This window comes from Melanotaenia boesemani, chromosome 3 (assembly GCF_017639745.1).
Source record: "Melanotaenia boesemani isolate fMelBoe1 chromosome 3, fMelBoe1.pri, whole genome shotgun sequence".
In the NCBI taxonomy this organism is placed as follows: Eukaryota; Metazoa; Chordata; class Actinopteri; order Atheriniformes; family Melanotaeniidae; genus Melanotaenia; species Melanotaenia boesemani.
This window is the reverse complement of record NC_055684.1, coordinates 27687551-27705532: the sequence shown is the minus strand read 5'-3', so window position 1 is coordinate 27705532 and position 17982 is coordinate 27687551. Positions and strand designations below refer to the sequence as shown.

The window sequence follows — 17982 nt, the reverse complement described above, 5'->3', positions numbered from 1 at the left end:
TTTTTTTAATTACAGGATTCATGTGTAAATATCATAACATATTCAGTCAATACTTAAGAGTGTCAATAAGAAAAAAAAATGTATGTTCTGAAGATCCTAATGTACGTCTTCTCATGTGTCATACCTTTGTGAGATTTATGTTGTCACAAGAGGCATGCCTCTATTATGTTTCCTTTCCAATGAAGAATTAAATATGCAAATGTTTGTTTGTGTATTCATGTTCGGTAACCGCTGATCCCTCTCTCTCAAATCTGTTTGACTCATTGTGTTCTTTTGAAGCCCTTTCCTTTTTTTCATCTCTCTCTAAATACCCTAATTTCCCAACTACCCCTCCCTGTTCCTTTTTCTTCTTCCACTGAATATTTCAAAAGGCAGAAATGTCAAAGTGAAATGCTCAACCTCAGGCACAAATGAATAAAAAGCCAAACTCCTGAGTGCTCTTATAGCTGAAGGAAATGTTTTGGCCCTCTTCAGTTTTTTTTTTTTTACCCATTTTATTTCACACACTATCCCCATTCCTGTTAAACATTTGTTCTTGGCACAAAGCTGCGTCACTTTATGTTGTGTGTTCAGTTTTGATCATCATTAGCTTTACATGTTCCTCTTCCTCTCGCTGTCCAACAGAGAGGCTTCGTTTTGAAATCCCATTATGTGAGCAATTGGATTTCTGCAGAGCCCTTTAGAGCCGTCTGGCTGAGCTACTAAACCAGCTTTGAATTAAGCAGCTCTTGTGGATGCATCTCTAAAGATGCACAATATGCTTCGAGAGACGATGCATAAGTGGGCGAATCAAATGAAAACAAAGGGAAAATGTAATGTATAATTGTAAAAATAAAACTGTGTGTTAATTCACATTTATATGGACACTAGGGCAGATAGGTTTTTGTTTAACCAAGAAAATTTTGCAATTTGGACAAGTTTCAAATCCCATTCCCTGTAAAAGGCAGGAACTCTGTGCTGAATTGCAAAGTCTCTCTTGGCTTTTTCCTTCTGCTGCTGTTTTGGCCCTTTTGATCCTCCACCCAACAACCCCAGTATCTGCTTCTGACCAGATGGTTTAAAATAAGAGTATTTACAAAGGTATTAGGGTTAAGCAACTCTGCCCTATTCTTACTGCTTAGCACTGAAACAAATAATTAGGAAAGGGCAAAGCTGAGTAGCTTGGGTGAAAGGTCAATTTACCCTGTAAGAAATGTGATTTCACAAAGGCAACTGATCCAGAGTACAGACACCAAGCAACATCTACCATGTCACAGCTACTCTCTTGAGATCACAATAATTTGGTTTTTAAAAATGACTTTTATATATATTTATATATTCGATTAGTTTTGTTTTAAAATGGAACGCTGCCAGTTATTAGTCATTCAACCAGAAATTCTTTCTTAATGTCTTTTTTTCTCTCTCCCTCTCTGTCATTTCTACAAGAATTCCTGTATTTTATAGTCATTGTGGGATATTTATCACAATACAGCCACTGAAAGTGGGCCAGGCTCTGGCCATTTTTGCCCTTTTATTTAAATTTCAGTCAAATGCAGGGATCCAAAATGTATTTAAAAAGTTCAAATAGGTCAGTTTTTACAAAGCTAAGAAAACCACTTCTCAAAAACAACGAAAACCCCCAAACAAAAAAGAAAACTGGTTTAACTGCCACGTGGTCCAATAAGCATATTTAATGAAAGTAAGCATAAACAGTTCACTTCACTGATTTGTCTGCTGAATAAATGGATGATATAGAAAATGTATTTGCACTCATCAGCTAGCCCACATTCACAAAAACATTATTTTAAAGTTATTTATTTGTACTTACATAAACATGGAAGACTGTGATGAAACATTTTTTTTTCGATTTGATATCACAGGGAATAAAATATCAGCTGTATGTGTACAAACATGAGATAGTCAATACTTAACTTTTCTGTAAGGTAATTGTTTTGAATTACTAGCTCAATTTCTATTTTATCAGTTACACAAGTTAACACTGTAGAATAGATATTTACATAACATTAATGCTCCCAGTTTATAGCGTTACTGTAATAAAACTGCTTTAAATTATTTTAATACAGCATATAATACTCAAGCTGTATTTGCATACATCAGGAGCATCTGATCTGTTACATAAGGCACTTAGGTTCACACAAGTCAACTTGGTTACATCCCTGACATCAACTGAACCAGAATGAAGTTGAGCAGATTGACACTGATGTATTTGCTATTAGTCCATAAGCTGTAGAAGCCGTGATGGTAGTTCGTCCAAAGAACCGAGCCGATGCTCCAGAAGAACATCAGCTTGGTTGTGCTTGTTCTGTCTGTCTAAAAGGAACCCATGGATGCCTACAGACCGCGGGGAGAGGTAATCATTCACATAGTGGTCTCCAACATGAGCAACGCAGTCAGCTGCTGTCCCACAATTGTGCAGCGCCTGATCAAATATGGCCAGACTGGGTTTTGCCACACCAGCCTCCTCTGATGTTATTAAAAAGCTAAAATGTGACAGTAGTCCACAACTATGTAAAATAGCTTCCAGACGGCTGTCAAAGTTGGATACCACACCCAGCTTTAGGCCAAGAGAGGAACATCTTTCCAGGGCTCTCACTGAGTCTGGAAACACCTGAAACAAAGAAACATCACAGTTTTAACAGGATATGCTGCAATTTCGACCACTATTACTGATGAAAACAAATATGAGCAGCAATGTTAAATCTATTAAAGGAGACATAATGTGTACGTCTCACAAGCAGAAACAATTTTCTTAGGTCTTAATAAAATGTTTAAGCCATATTTTGTTCAAAGTAGCACTTAAATTGGTAGGTAGATACAGTGGCTGCTCTCTGACTCCACAGGCCTCTGTAGAGCATGCTGTTTCAGGTGGTGGTGATGGGGAGAAGGAGGTGCGGTGAGCAGTTGTTCTCCACCCATTACTCCACCCCCTCTATCTAGAGATCAGCATTTGTTGAGACCATTGATACAGCTCTGCGGTTCCATGTTAATGACTGACTGTTTAATGTTGGAAAATGCCGCTCACTAACAGACATGCAGTGATGGAACCAGGAGTCAGACCTTGAGCAAGAAACATGTCCTGAAGAAGTTTGAGTGTTAAGATGTTGGTTAAGGTTAGTTTTTTTCAAAAACTTTTTGTACAGTTTAACACAATAAAAGCTTGCCCCATGAGGCTAATCCTCCCATCACACTAATATCACTAAAGTTCAACCTAATTTATTAAACACATGAAGCATATAAATTAGTGCTGCTGTCAGTTAGCAATAGCTGGAAGTAATCAGTATTGTCTTCCATCCACAGTGGGACCGCTTTTTTACCCTCAGCCGGGTGATAACCCGGGGAGAAGTGATGACGAGCGGAGGAGGAGGAGTTTGCCGTTTAAATAGAAAGTGTTTGCCGTTGGAAAGAGGCTTTACCAAAACAAAAGAGGCATGGATCTTTCAGTGTGAAACTGATCATAAAAATAACAAAGTTACTAATAAAGCCATAATTTTATGTGCATTTCTTTCAGGTTGTAGTCTGCAAAGTGCAACAGTGTCCATTGGAGGTCTCTTAACATATAAGGACAATTAGTTGGATTGAAACAGAACTTTGCTAGAGCAGCTAAAAAGAATCATAATATCAGCAATAGTTTGAGGAATTCTGTTAATGCGAAGTTATCTACTGAACAAATAAAGGCCAAACATCAATATTATTTATTAAGTTGGAACATTTTTAAGTTTATTTGCAGACAGACTCTGATTTGTTTGCTCCAACTATCTGATTAAAAGGTCTTGCCAAACAAACCATCAGATCTGAGCGGATCATCCGGCTGATCGCCCGGTTTAAATGGAGTAAAAACTCCGCCCACCTGGCTCGCTGCCGGGTCACCTGGGTGGTAAATGGTGTGGACCCAGTAACCCAGTGCTACTGCTTGCAATGCTTTCAAGTTTGTGGCAGCTGCATTGTCAACATGTGGCGTGGAGCTGATCTCTGTCATGGCGGTTGCAGAGAGGAATTGGATAAGCTGCTGACCATCGCTGATGATGTCAGCCATCCTCTGCATGCAACCATCACAGGACAGAGGAGCTGGTTCAGCCGCAGGCTGCTGTCACTGAGCTTCTCTACAGACAGATTCATGAAATCCTTCCTACCCAGGTGAACCAGACAGTTTAACAGCACACTGGGGAGGGATGGGTGGAGGGAGGGGGGCACCACAGCACCGCATTATGTGGACAGGATAAAAGACTTTTTTCAACATGCCTTGTATATTTATTAAGTTTACTTTGATATATATACATACTTTTTCTTTAACCTTACCTAACATCACTTTATTTCTCTTCACTATATTTTACTTTATTTCCATTTTTGTTATTTATGTTGATTTCTGTATCGTTATTGTTTTTTTATGCTGCAGAGTCCTCAAATTTTCTTTGGGGTTATCTGTCTGCCTGTAAGTAAACTTGTATAAATAAAGATTAAATAAATGAGACTACAATGGATGTGCTTAAGACAAAAAAAAAAAGTAATTTTTACACAATATGTCCCCTTTAAAACAAATCCTCAATTACTTCTGGGCACAAAAACAAACAAAATTAAATTAACAGTTTCATTTTAAAGTGTTGAATCAGGGCATATTAGATGTGCAAATCAAAAGAAAAACTGATTTTATAAAGTTTAGTGAACTTAGTGTTCGATTAGTCAAAAGACATTTACCTCCCAGTTTTCTGCATTGCAGAAGTTATGATACAGATTGTTAGCTACTGTGTTTAACAGGGCGGGATCCTGGACCCGGCACAGAGAGAGAGTGTCCCGCACCACTCCTGTCCACCAAGCTTGTCCGTTCAGGCCCTGAGAGATGCCATAGTTTGGGTACCTGCGGGAATAACTTTGATAGACCTGCCGGAAAGCAGTATTAACCTCCACAGCACTGAGCCTTAAGCCCATTTGCTCAGCTTCCTTACAGTACTGCTCCCCCACAGATGACCGCACCTTCAACAGGGTGTCTTTAACGTCCCACAGCACCCAGCGCAGAGGAGCTCGCATTGTACCTGCACACATAAAAACAGAAAAGACATCCTCAAAGCTGAGCAACACCTCAGAAAAATAGTCAATAAATGTTATTTAATAATATTTTTTACGAAGCTACACAGAAACAGAAAAATTCAAACGTAGACATCTGAAGTCTTTTATAATTGAGGCCTTGGAAAAGTTTTCTATCCCTTGAACTTTTCCACATTTTGTCACATTACAACCACAAACTTAAATTATTTTATTGGGATTTTATGTGATAAGAAAACAAAGTAAAAAATGGAGTGAAGTGGAGTAAATAATTATAGGCAGTTTTCAAAATCGTTTTCAATTAAAAATCTGAAAATCTGACATGCAAACCTACAAAGACATGACTGTCTACCTAAACCGTATTTATGGAATAATGTGCTCTACTCAGGTGAGACCAAAGTTAATTTCTTTAATTTAAATGCACAACGCTATGTGTGGGAGAAAACTAACACGGTTCACACGTGAAATGTGGTGACAGCATCATGGCGTAGGGATGCTTTTCTTCAGCAGGAACAGAGGAGTGCTCAGAGTTGATGGGAAGATGGATGGTGTTTAATAAAGAGCAGTTCTGGAAGAAAACCTGTTTACTGGATGCAAAAGACTTGAGACTAGGGTGGATGTTTATCTTCCAGCAAGACCATGATCCTAAACATACAGCCAAAGCAACAATGGAATGCTTTAGATCAAAGCATATCCATGTTAAAATGGCCCAGTCAAAGTCCAGACCTAAATTAAATCGAGTCTGTGGAAAGACTTTGTTGGTTTATCAGATTAAATCCCAATTAAATAGACTTATTTGTGGTTGTAATATGACAAATAAATCAGGAGCATTATCTAAAGCTTTGAAACCAACACAGGAAAACAAATCATACAGTACAAACTCCACCTGCTTTTTGAACAGTCAACTAATTTAAAGTGGCCCTATTATACTCTAATCTCAGTATAAATACTCAGTTAACAATGTCAACACAAAAGAAACAACTCTACATGTTCTAGCCCGAATTAGACCCCAAAAAAGAGAGTGAAGAACTCGGCAGCAACGAATGCGGCAGGACGTATCTGTTTGGCAAATACTCTACTTACCAGCTATAGTCCGATATAACATTGTTTGCCTTCCTTCACTCGCCTTATATTTGTACATGCCCCTGTTAATAGGTGTATATGTGGTAAATGTACCACACTGCCAACAGAGGTGGAAAACATCTGCTGCCAAGAAACATAAAAGGTAATGATGCTATTTGCTAACACTTCCATGCATTGTTAGTTAGCTCTAATTCTAGCTACTCTTGCTAAGCTAATCTCCAGGGTTGGAGAATGGTGAAACATTATCTACCATATGTTTTTGACATGACAATGCATCTATTGTGTATGCAAATTTGTTCACACTGCCATAATATTTTGATATCATGTATGACACATGCGCCTTGTCCAAGAACCTCCCATTTGCATGACTGACCACCCAGGATTGGAAGCAAACTGCATCGACACATACAACTACACATTACAAAACATAAACAACACAGCCTGACTGGACCAGTCAGGAGGACTCAGGCAGAGTGAGCTCAATATTACATAATCAAGGTTTTCCTTTCCTGTCCAATACCAGTGAAACCAGTCACCTTTGTCAAACACTTTATTGCAGTTTCACAACAGTATAACAATATAAAAGATTGTTTCCTGTGCAAACGAACAAAATAAGCCATATAAATAAAAGATTATTTACAATCTGCACCACTGTCCAGGATGGATTACCAACATCTGGTATAATGTTTTTCCTCTGCAGTCGCTGCAGGTATCTTGCATACCGTAGTTTTAGTTTGTTAGCTGGTGCTGGGGATACTTTGGCCAGCACATCACGGTGGTCATCCCGTCATGTATTGTGGGCTGGATACACCGGGCGTTTCCTGATCTGGATGGGAGCAACATTGGGTTCTGGCCAGTTCTTGACTGTAGCGTGACACATGCCTTGCATCAACCTTTTCCTTTGGTGGCTGAACACCGAGATCTTCTGGAACTAGAACCTTCTTCAGCTCCTCCACAAACGTGGCAGGGTCAGTGAAGACCTCAGTGAAGAGAAGCATCATCAGCTCACTGACATACACTAAAAAATTGTTTGTAAAGTTGACTACACTTTGTTTACTTAGTTTCTGTACAGCTCACACAATTTAAGAAAAGTTAAAATACTAAATAGTTTTAAAATACTAAGTATTATAAGTATTTCTTTTTATAGACATTATTTTACTCATTTACAGCATTTGTCTTTGTCAGTGATATCTATCATAAAATAATTATTTCTTACCAAATGTTGGCTCAGTTTTCACATGTTTGGCAGCAGAAGTAGGGTTTGAATGTTCCAGGAGATAACTGTGTTGCTGCAGATCTGAATAATGTCAGGATTGAGCACTGTGTGCCTACTGACTTCTTTGCCACAGAATGCTGTGACACAACATACAGTATTAAGAGGTTCGGTCTGGCATGCAATGTTTGTGAACTTTTTTGTGTCCTGGCCATTAGGAATCCCAGAAGTACTCTGAAAACAATAACAAAATGTCAAATTTAGTGAAACTTGAACAGTAACACAGTGTGGATAAAAAAAATTGCTAGAGCAAAAATGCCATATTTGCAGTAAAGAAGTGACTGAACATGCTGAAGACCACATGTCTAATTAACTAGACATAAGACCTAGCTTTGTGTTGTCCTATGAAATGGGACAGGGCAACCATTAGAACCGAGGGTGGTAATCACTACTTTTCTGGCATCCCCCATGTACATCAATTGTTTCATGTGGCTAATCACCTGGGTGTTTTAAAGTAAGTTTGGGTTAATTCCTTTAGTTTGACTTTTGCTCACACACTATCAAAACAAAACACACAACTTATTCAGTTTTACTTACAGCTTGTGGCTCAGGATTGGAAACGCAGTCCTTGATTGTAGGAACAGACCCTCCTTTTAGCAAGAGTCTGGTTGTAAATCCCCTTATATACTGGCCTTTATTCATCCAGCAGTCTTCTGTGAAGTGGTGGTCACAAATACAAACGTTGACACAACTCTGTGGCTGGGTTCCAAAAACAAACTCCATCCATTGCTGTCTGACTGTTCTGTCCTTCAGGAATTTGAACAAATGTAACTTTCCCTCACAGCAGAAGAAGCATTTCTTGTGTGACATGCTGACACTGAAAACATTGTGGTGTCCAGTGCAGTTTTAACCTCTTCTGCCTTACACTGAACAATGAAGGTGGGTGTGCCTTTCTTCTTGTAAAAGTGCACAACCTGGAGAAGATGGGCAATCACTGAGTTCCCCTTCCCCCGGGATGTTATTAAAATATCAAAGTAGAAAAAACTCTCTAAAAACTATTGTTTTAGTGCCATGGGTACTGAATTTAGAGACACACTGGGAAAATAAAACATGCATTTATGTGTTAAAAAACTGTGCTGTTCACTTGTCTGATTAGTTTTCAGCACTATAACTCAGAAAGCTCAGAAAAGTCTAAATAACATAATAGGGCCCCTTTAAAGATTTTTAACCATTTTGCTCCCCTAACATGATTTTAAAAATTGGTGGTGAACATTGATGTTATAATGCTTGAATATTTTTAGCATTTAATGAAACTTGAAATTACGGCTTTATATTGACAAAGCAAACTATTTTAATAATCCTGGTGAAAATTAAAGACCCAACATGCCATGATTCATGAGTTTTTTTCACTTTTACATCATAACATTCAAATCATTGCACTGGGCATGCAGATGTCTATGATGCTAAGTCAAATGATGAAACAAAGACTCATGACAAATTTGTGTCTCCATGTCTCCTTCCTAGTGTCTGACATGGAATTTAGCAGAAACATTTTCTAAAATGAACCTGGAGACGAGAGCAGACTTACTAGAACAACCATGAGTAAAGATGATCTTAGGAGTGTTTTTGTAGAACAAATACACAACAGCAGACTTCATAACAACTGGAGAAGAAGGTGCTGCTGGTCTTTTACAGCTGCTCTGTGGGGAGTGTACTCTCATACTCCTGTGGTATGCTGGCTACTCCGTTGAGGACAAAAGAGCTTTACAGGTGATAATCAACAAAGCACAAAAAAATCCCCTGCTATCCTCTGTCCTCTCTTCATGTTATATTTAATCCCGCTAACTGATCATCTGTTTGATCTGTTGCACTCTGGATGATGCTACAGATTAATTAAATCACACAAAACCAGATTCACAAAGTTCCTTCGCCTGGGTCATACAGACACTCACCACTCACACTGCCCTAAAAACTGTGGAACAATCTAGAATACACAACTTTCTTCTTGTGATATATGTGCCACATTCCTCCTGTGGTATAACTATGTAGTCTTTTTCTGCATTATTATCTGGATCATCTGTGCAGTCTGTTTATACAATGAAAGTTGTTTGCCCTTTGTATTGTTGCTGTTTTTTATTCCTGTATTTATCTAGATTGACAAATTTACCTTTGATAATTGTTATTCTTCATTTTGTACAGTTTCTTCACAGAGCACCCAAATTTCTTTGCTTCATTGCTTTCATTTCTATGTACAATGACAAAAACTACTCTGAGTGTACTGTAATGGCCATTAGGGCCATTTAAGTTGTGTCCAAATCACGGATGTCTAATCTTGGTTAAATCCTCCCTTTTCTCCTCATATCAAGTCCTCGCCTTTTTCATACAGTACAAAGAGAGGAGTTAAATTTTTAAATGAGATAAAGGATTAGTCATATTCCCAAGTGTGCCAAATGCAATGTCATTACACCACACTTAATGCAGTGCTATTACTGCACATGTACACTAGTGATGTGCATTACCACTCATTTTCTTTCTGAAAATGCCAAGTAAAATACAAGCAAGTATCAGCGATACCAATACTTTGTATAGAAGCTTAATGTGTTTGGAAAATCCCTTTCAAAGCAGCCTACGCTTAGGGGAAAGAAGTGGTAGTTATATTTTTATAGAATACTTTGTGACTCAAACAAAAATTACCAGTAAAATGCACAAATTAACACCTACATACAGTGTGTGCAGAATTAGGGATGCAGCACTCTTAAAATTGCCAAGCTTTTGAGGCGTGATCATCGAACAATCAAGCGTTTCATTCAAAATAGTCAACAGGGTCACAAGAAGCGTGTTGAAAAAACAAGGCGCAAAATAACTGCCCATGAACTGAGGAAAATCAAGCGTGAAGCTGCCAAGATGCCATTGGCCACCAGTTTTGCCATATTTCAGAACTGCAACATCACTGGAGTGCCAAGAAGCACAAGGTGTGCAATACTCAGGGACATGGCCAAGGTAAGGAAGGCTGAAAAACGACCACCACTGAACAAGACACACAAGATAAAACGTCAAGACTGGGCCAAGAAATATCATAAGACTGATTTTTCTAAGGTTTTATGGACTGATGAAATGAGAGTGAGTCTTGATGGGCCAGATGGATGGGCCCGTGGCTGGATCAGTACAGGGCAGAGAGCTCCACTCCGACTCAGACGCCAGCAAGGTGGAGGTGGGATACTGGTATGGGCTGGTATCATCAAAGATGAGCTTGTGGGACCTTTTCGGGTTGAGGATGGAGTCAAGCTCAACTCCTAGTCCTACTGCCAGTTTCTGGAAGTGTATATTTGTAAATTTTGAGTTGTTATATTGGTTTCCCTGGTCAAAATAAATAAGTGAAATGGGTATATATTTGGTTTTTGTTAAGTTGCCTAATAATTATGCACAGTAATAGTCACCTGCACACACAGATATCCTCCTAAGATACTAAAACAAAAAAAAAAGCCCCACTCCAACTTCCAAAAATATTCAGCTTTGATATTTATGAGTCTTTTGTGCTCATTGCGAACATAGTTGTTGTTCTATAATAAAATTAATCCTCAAAAATACAACTTGCCTAATAATTCTGCACACCCTGTATTAAAATATTTAGTTAACAATCAGTCCAAATGAAATGAGAGGGATTGATGTTATTGTCTTTTTTATCCTATTAAATATAATTCATCTCTATTTTTATTTTTAATAAGTCTACAATGGCTGTTTTTCTGAATATTTAATGACACCCAGCCTCTGAAGCATGCTTAACAACTAAATCTAGGCCTGTTGAATTTATGTGAGCTGATCTCAGGGCCACATATCACTCCAAACTGAACTTATATAGATATTTATTGCATAATTTTCTTATTTCATAACCATTTCATAACTATGTAACAAAACAGGATGCAAAAGTCTTTAGAATGATGGGAATTCCTGTTGTTTGAACATCAACACAAAAACCTAAACCTAGCAGACATGAAATCACTTTCCCAAAATGCAGCATCACTGGTACACTGCTCCCAATTTTCTCTCTCTGAATAGTGGTTAGTACCTCCCTGCAGCATCAAAGGACTCCAAGAGTTGCAGCACCTGTCCGGCTAATTTCCTCCTCTTCCTCATCATTATTTAATTATATACTGTGCCATGGTTGACTCTCAGATGTTTAAGGAGATTTGTATTGTTCCTACAATACCGCTGTGTCTTGCCACACACGACATACATCCCGCTATTGATGTGATTCTCCGGCCGAGTGATGCGGTGCTGCGACGATGCTGTGCCATTTCACACATGACTTTAGCAGGCGGAAGAACAAGTAGTTCCTGCCAACTGGGTATAATTTAGAGAAGATCCTGCTATTGTAGTTACTTTCTATTGTACCCTAGTTTGTGATAGACTGCAGTTACCCCATATCTGTAAAATATCGATTTTCGAACAGGAAAATCGATCGTACATGGCAATGTTAAGGCTAAAATCTTACATTGTGCAGCCCCACTTGTAATTATTATTTAAAAAAAAAAACATTTTCATGCAAGTATTCAACTTGGGCGTGTGAATATATATATATATATATATATATCTTGCGGTTCCTCTCTACTTGTATTTTAGGTATTGCGTCATTTAATATGTTTTGTAATCGTTTTCCTGACCACAGACAGAACGACAGGAGAACACAAGGAGGCGTTTATAGAAATGAGAGGAGCCTTAGGACAGAATTGGTGGAAATTATTATATATCAATATACATAATACATGCAACAAACTATACTTGTAATAGATTAAATAAGTCAAATTGGAGGCTATAATGTTTTCATTACAATCCTACGCATTAATATAACGTAGTAAGAGTATCTATGTGACGTCAAGTACAAGCTGTTATCGGTGATATCCTGAGTGCAGCGAATAGGCGGAGAAACGTTAATTAGCTATTAAAAACAACCCACAAGTATGCTACCTTCTGCTTATTACATTATTCACATGCATCTGTCATGCATCTGTCTGCCAGTCAGACATTAACATATGACATCATGATAGAGAGCCAAAGATGTAAAAATTCAAAGACTGAAACTTTACCAAAGTCAAGTCCTCCCAGTTGTTAGCTGTTGTAGGCTAGGTTAGCTAAATTTGGCTAAGACGTTTCTTCTTCATTGGTTATTTATCCCGTCTTTTTGTGGGAAGTTTCAGGCTTTGCCGCCACCTGCTGGAAGTAATTATTCTGTCATAAAAAATAAATTCATCCAAACCAGCAAGTGGCAGTATATAGCAGAAACTAAATGGTAAAGCTTTATCATGTACGCATGCACGGAAGAGAACGTGTAGGACAGTGGTGTATGAAGAATACCCCATGCTTTACAAAAAAACCTCTTTTCTGTGGGTGGAAAATCAGGCAATGCTCTAGATTTCTCAAGAATCGAAATGGTCCAATGTTGCTAACAATGACAACTCCAGCTGTTCGGATGTTTCGCAAGTTAGAGGGTATGTTTTGTGTTTACAAACCCTACGGTGTGCACTGGAAACTAGTACGTGACACTATCGAGACAAATCTTCTTAAAGGTATGATTCCATGTCAAACTGTCACCGCGAGCACAGAAATTGAAAAAATATTGTGTGGTACATTTTGCCAACATGACACATGTCCACGTAATTCAGCTAAATCACAGTCTGAACGTGTCCCTCTTCAGGTATAAACGCTACACCTTCTCAGCCACTTCCTCACGAAGTTCGCTTCTTGACGCACTCAAACAGCGGGACTGATGGGCCCAAAGGACTCGTGCTGTCTGTCGCCTCAGTACCTGTACTATCCAAGCACCCTTTGGGTATGTGTACTCATCTCAGTGTGTAGATATAACCTGGGCCACCTCCTTATTGTTGAAACGCGTCACACAAGTGTTGTCATATTAAAACATGTTTTAGGGGAGTCCGGGGACAGATGTAACAATTTTGACATTTCTGTCTCTAACTTCGAGCTCTTTCAACCCAGTGTGTTCAAACAGCTATGTAAACTAGCTTCAAGTGTCTGCTAATAAATGGCATGAAAATTGCCTGTGCAACACAAACAGAAAATGTATGGCTGAATCTCAAACACAAGGAATGAAATGTTACACCTGACCCCATAGTCAGGGTCAGGTGTAACATGCCTTGGGGTGAAATGTAACATTATGAAATGAGGCCCAACCTTTTAAACAAAAATTCTGTGGTCCCACAGCATAGCAGTTAAAGACGCACTTCATAAATTTCCAACCAATTTCAGGAGCTGTTGTTGCCCAGCAGCATCCCACGGCTTAGAAATCACACTGTACAACTTTTTCTTCTGGGACGTCACATGTTTTGCTTCACACACCCTTTTTGAACGTTTGCTGTGGATGTTTCAGCAAAGAAAGACATTGTATTGGAGGAAGAGAGGAATATAAAGAAAGGGACAAAACAGGCACAACATATTGGTGTTTTCTGTTTCCATGTCTTAATACAGTAATAACAAATATAGAATACAATATGCAACAGGCTTTTGCAGGATGAAGAGAGCTCACAGTACAGACAGGATAAAAGATGGATGCTGGATTAGCCATTGATGGGGAGGTGCTTCACTAGGAACATTGCAGAAGTTCTGTCGTGTGTCTTTAAACTACACTAACATCTTAATCACTAACATCAGTTTGGTCCGCTTGAGTAAAATGCAATGTGAAACGAAACTAAACTAAAGGTGTGAAGATTTCTCCAGCCGATGAACAAAGTCCCCCAGACAATCCTGGTGCAAATTCGCCCTCAAATCACATTTTCCAAACCATTATAACCCACCTCATGATAGCGTGTTACAACTGTCCCCAAGTGCATTATCCATGAGCTAGCTTGCCATACTGCTAACAAATCAAACATTACCACAAATAACCTGCTTAAAAGACAGCTAAATATAAATGATAAATGTTTGAAGAGTTCAACTACAAAGCAAGCTATGCAGTCACAAAAATAATTTGGGCAAAAAAAATTACTTTACCTCAAAATCACATTTTCCCTCATGAATTTTACTGTGTTTGCCTCAAGGCAATACTTTATCACATGCAGACTAAGGACTAAACGTAACACGTGCAGAGTGAATTAGATGATTCTTAACTTCTCCCTGATTGGAGCAATTACAAGTGTTATAACTGACCTGTGTTACAACTGTCCCCGGTCTCCCCTACTTGCTGTAACTATTCCTGCCATATAGATTAATTTTTAGCTGGTTCCAAACTGTAAAATCAGTCCACTCCTTGAAGTAGACTGATGAGCTGGATACAGTGTTCCAGGTTTATAGTTCTGTATGGAATTGGGACAATAGTGATCATTTTAATATAACTTTCTACTTAATGTTTAGTGGAAGTACCAAGGGGCAAAATCCATGATCCTCAACTTGTGCAATGATATGTTCCAATGTGGATCTTAGTGATTTTGTATACCTTTTTTTAACATGCACTACTGTCCATTGACCTGATGGTAACTAATCATGGCAGTGTCATGTTTGAATGAGTATCCTGGTGTGTTACAGTTAAAATTTGTGATTTCAGTTTTGCCAGATTGGACCTGAAAATGTTTATATTTATATATTTATATTTTAACACAGCACAAGTCTGAAATAAACCAGAAACATTAACAGACAAGCATGTCTAAAAGTAGTGGGCTAGTTTATCTTCTGGTCAGCTCTTCAGGAATCCAGTAAATCATTCTTTGAATGAAAAAAAATCCAACAGCACAACTGCTTTGAATGATAAGTAAATAAGTTTATTACTGTAACCTTTCAACATGTAGAACAGAAGTCAGTCCCATTCACTTGTAAAATGTTTTTTTTTCTCTGTCTTTGGGAAAATAGTTGTTTCTTATTTATTATATCACAGATCACATATGAGTGAATAAGATGTACACTCTCCTCATGTTTTAGTGATGGGACCTGAATTCCGTCATATTCGAGTTGGAGTAGGACATCGCCTGGATGTTACATCGTCTGGTGTTCTGGGTAAATCTGTTACTCTTGACTATGCAAAGAAAGTGGTCTATAATTAGTAAATTGTTAAATAATATTCTCTGTTCTACGCTGCAGTTCTTGCTGTCGGGGATGCAAACAAAGCCCTGAATCATCTCTATACAACACGAGTCACAAGGGTAACTTTGGATTTCTGCTGGTTTTAAACTAGACATAAAATGATGCAAGCTGCTGTATTGGCAAGTTTAATAGTTTAATTTATCCATTTATTTTATACTGCTTATTTCGATTTAGGGTAACGTGGGAACCAGAGCCAATCCCAGCTGTTACTAGACGATAGGCAGGGTACACCCTGGACAGGTCACTACTCTATCACAGTGTTTTTTTTTTATTTCTTTGTTTTTTTCAGGATTATACATTGGAATGTCAATTTGGGACTGCAACACACGATTTCTCTGACAGGGGTCGAGTTGTGGAAAAGACCACTTATGGTATTTTTTACTGTATTTTGTTTGCTAAAACATTTATTTGTTATCCAGAAGTTATCCTCTAATATAACTATTCTGCCTTTAATGTTGTGTGGAGACTTCATATTTTCAACTGCTGCTAATTTATGCTTAATTCATTTCCAACTTTCTGAGTAAAACACATCCTTTGGTTATTCACCAAACTTGTATGTCCTCCTGAAATATTATCTTGTTTACTAGATCACATCACTCAGGATAAGCTGGAAAGGGTGATTGCAATGCTGGAGGGAGCCAATCAAAAAGCCTTAAGAATGTAAGCCAACTAATTTTCACTTTCCATGACACAATAACAGGTAATACTGGGTATTATATTAGGTAATATTTTTGTTCTTGTCTTGCCCTTTGTTCTCCTCTTGCGTATTTCACGTTGTGTGACCCACTGTGTGCCACAGTAAAGAACTAAATAGTTAAATAGTTTAAGTGACTTGTTTTTATTTTTTTTTTAACAGGAATTCTAATGTGGACATGAGCTCACAGGAAGCCTATGAGATGGCTGTACAAGGTTTACTGGGTCCGGATGGCAAATCTGTTCCGATTTTAACAGGCTTGCGTTGCATTCACTTTCAGCCTCCCAACTTTACTTTAGGTAAGCTCGACTCTGAGCACAAGCAACACGTCATGTAACATTTTAAAAACTGTTTTAAAATCCTGTTTGATGCTGGTGAATCTTGCTTTCACAGAGGTGCAGTGCCTAAATGAAACTCAGAAATATTTGCGTAAAGTTGTGCATGAGATAGGACTTGAGCTGCGCAGCACAGCAGTGTGCAAGGGAGTGAGACGCACCAGAGATGGACATTTCACCCTGCAGGATTCCCTCATACATCGCCACTGGTCCGCTGCTGATATCATGCAGGCCATCCAACAGTATCACTCCTCAACAAAAACAAGAAAACACTCCAAGCTACAAATCGATGAACCGGCATTACAAGCTGAAAGAAGCAACTCATCTGAGTCAACCGCTGGTCAATAAATAGAAAACCGACTAAATGAGCCTAAACTGCCATCAGTGTGTGAATGGGTGAATGTGTTGTATATTGTAAAGCGCTTTGGGTAAAAGCAATATATAAATACAGACCATTTACCATTTAAACATTGCTTCCCTTTTTCACAGTACAGCCCAGTTGGAAAAGATATTTGCAGAACAGATGCTTATATATGATCAAATAGGACACAAATGATTGTTATGGATTGAGTAAATATTCACATTTATCCCTATACATCCACAATATGTCTCCTTTTGTTCAGTTAACTTATTCCATCAATACTGATTACTATATATATATATATATATATATGTGTGTGTGTGTGTGTGTGTGTGTGTGTGTATATATATATATATATATATATATATATATATATATATATATATATAATTTTTGTTTTTTAAAAAAACAAATAAAAAATATCAATGGCTGACATGTCTGTGTTCGGTTTGTGTTCGGAAGTTTGTGTCATCTGATAGCTATTAACTTTGATGCACATACTTTACATGTACAAATACCCTTTGCCAAGTGGCAAAAGTTCATAGCTTTTCTTTGCCCCCCTCATTGACGTCAGACAGTCTCAAACTCCACGATGTTTAGACTCACTGGATTCATTATATTAAATGTTTCTGTGCAGTCCTTGCTGTGACTGAATATGTGAGTATTAATGGATCATCTGAGATATATAGGTGATTAAAAATAGGGATTTTCCCAACATCAGGTTTACTAAATGAAATTCTTCCTCTGATCTTGTGCCTGAGTTTATTTAAAGGTTTGTAATTTCCTCATAACATCTTAAGAGATTTCTCAGAGAGAACTTCGTAATTCAAAACTAATTATGGGGAAAACTGGATTTCCCTGGAAGAACATTCTACCAGACGTTCTTCACGTTATACATATTTTTCTCAGAATAACTGAGGTCAGGATCAACTTTCACTTGTGGGTAAATGTGCTCCCTGAAGTTGGTGCCAGTCACTAATATCACATCCAGTGTAATTATTTGTGACCTCTGATGATGCTGGAAGATGCTGTCTAAGCATTCGCGTTTATGCTTCCCGTAAAACCTCCCGTGGGATGTTATGGGGTTAGCGCTGTGGCGCCATTGTTGTCATGCTCTTCATACCATTGAAGGACTTGTTGTCCCACTGGGAACACTGTTTTCTTTGTCAGTCTG

At 38.2% G+C, this 17982-nt stretch overlaps 2 protein-coding genes across 7 annotated transcripts; one reads left to right on the top strand and one right to left on the bottom strand.

Annotated features, from left to right (window-relative positions):
* Positions 1 to 1475: 1475 nt before the first annotated feature.
* hdhd3 (haloacid dehalogenase-like hydrolase domain containing 3) lies at positions 1476 to 12544 on the bottom strand. 6 transcript variants are annotated; one of them, XM_041980416.1, is made up of 7 exons: positions 12418 to 12543; positions 7931 to 8046; positions 7337 to 7567; positions 6843 to 7100; positions 4969 to 5027; positions 4693 to 4875; positions 1476 to 2608 (listed from the first exon to the last, which is right to left on the bottom strand). In XM_041980416.1, the coding sequence occupies exons 5-7, from the start codon at positions 5020 to 5022 to the stop codon at positions 2213 to 2215; spliced, it is 633 nt and encodes a 210-aa protein (XP_041836350.1). In that variant the 5' UTR covers positions 5023 to 5027; positions 6843 to 7100; positions 7337 to 7567; positions 7931 to 8046; positions 12418 to 12543; the 3' UTR covers positions 1476 to 2212. The 6 variants fall into 6 exon arrangements, with proteins under 6 accessions (XP_041836350.1, XP_041836351.1, XP_041836346.1 ...); XM_041980417.1 differs by lacking the exon at positions 6843 to 7100 and having other exon boundaries at positions 12418 to 12544; XM_041980412.1 differs by having other exon boundaries at positions 4693 to 5027; positions 12418 to 12536.
* Positions 12545 to 12651: 107 nt separating this feature from the next.
* trub2 (TruB pseudouridine (psi) synthase family member 2) lies at positions 12652 to 17151 on the top strand. Its single transcript, XM_041980397.1, has 8 exons — positions 12652 to 12897; positions 13026 to 13160; positions 15257 to 15331; positions 15416 to 15477; positions 15708 to 15789; positions 16006 to 16078; positions 16275 to 16411; positions 16506 to 17151. Exons 1-8 carry the CDS (start codon positions 12675 to 12677, stop codon positions 16793 to 16795), a joined length of 1077 nt encoding a protein of 358 aa, XP_041836331.1. The 5' UTR covers positions 12652 to 12674; the 3' UTR covers positions 16796 to 17151.
* Positions 17152 to 17982: the final 831 nt, after the last annotated feature.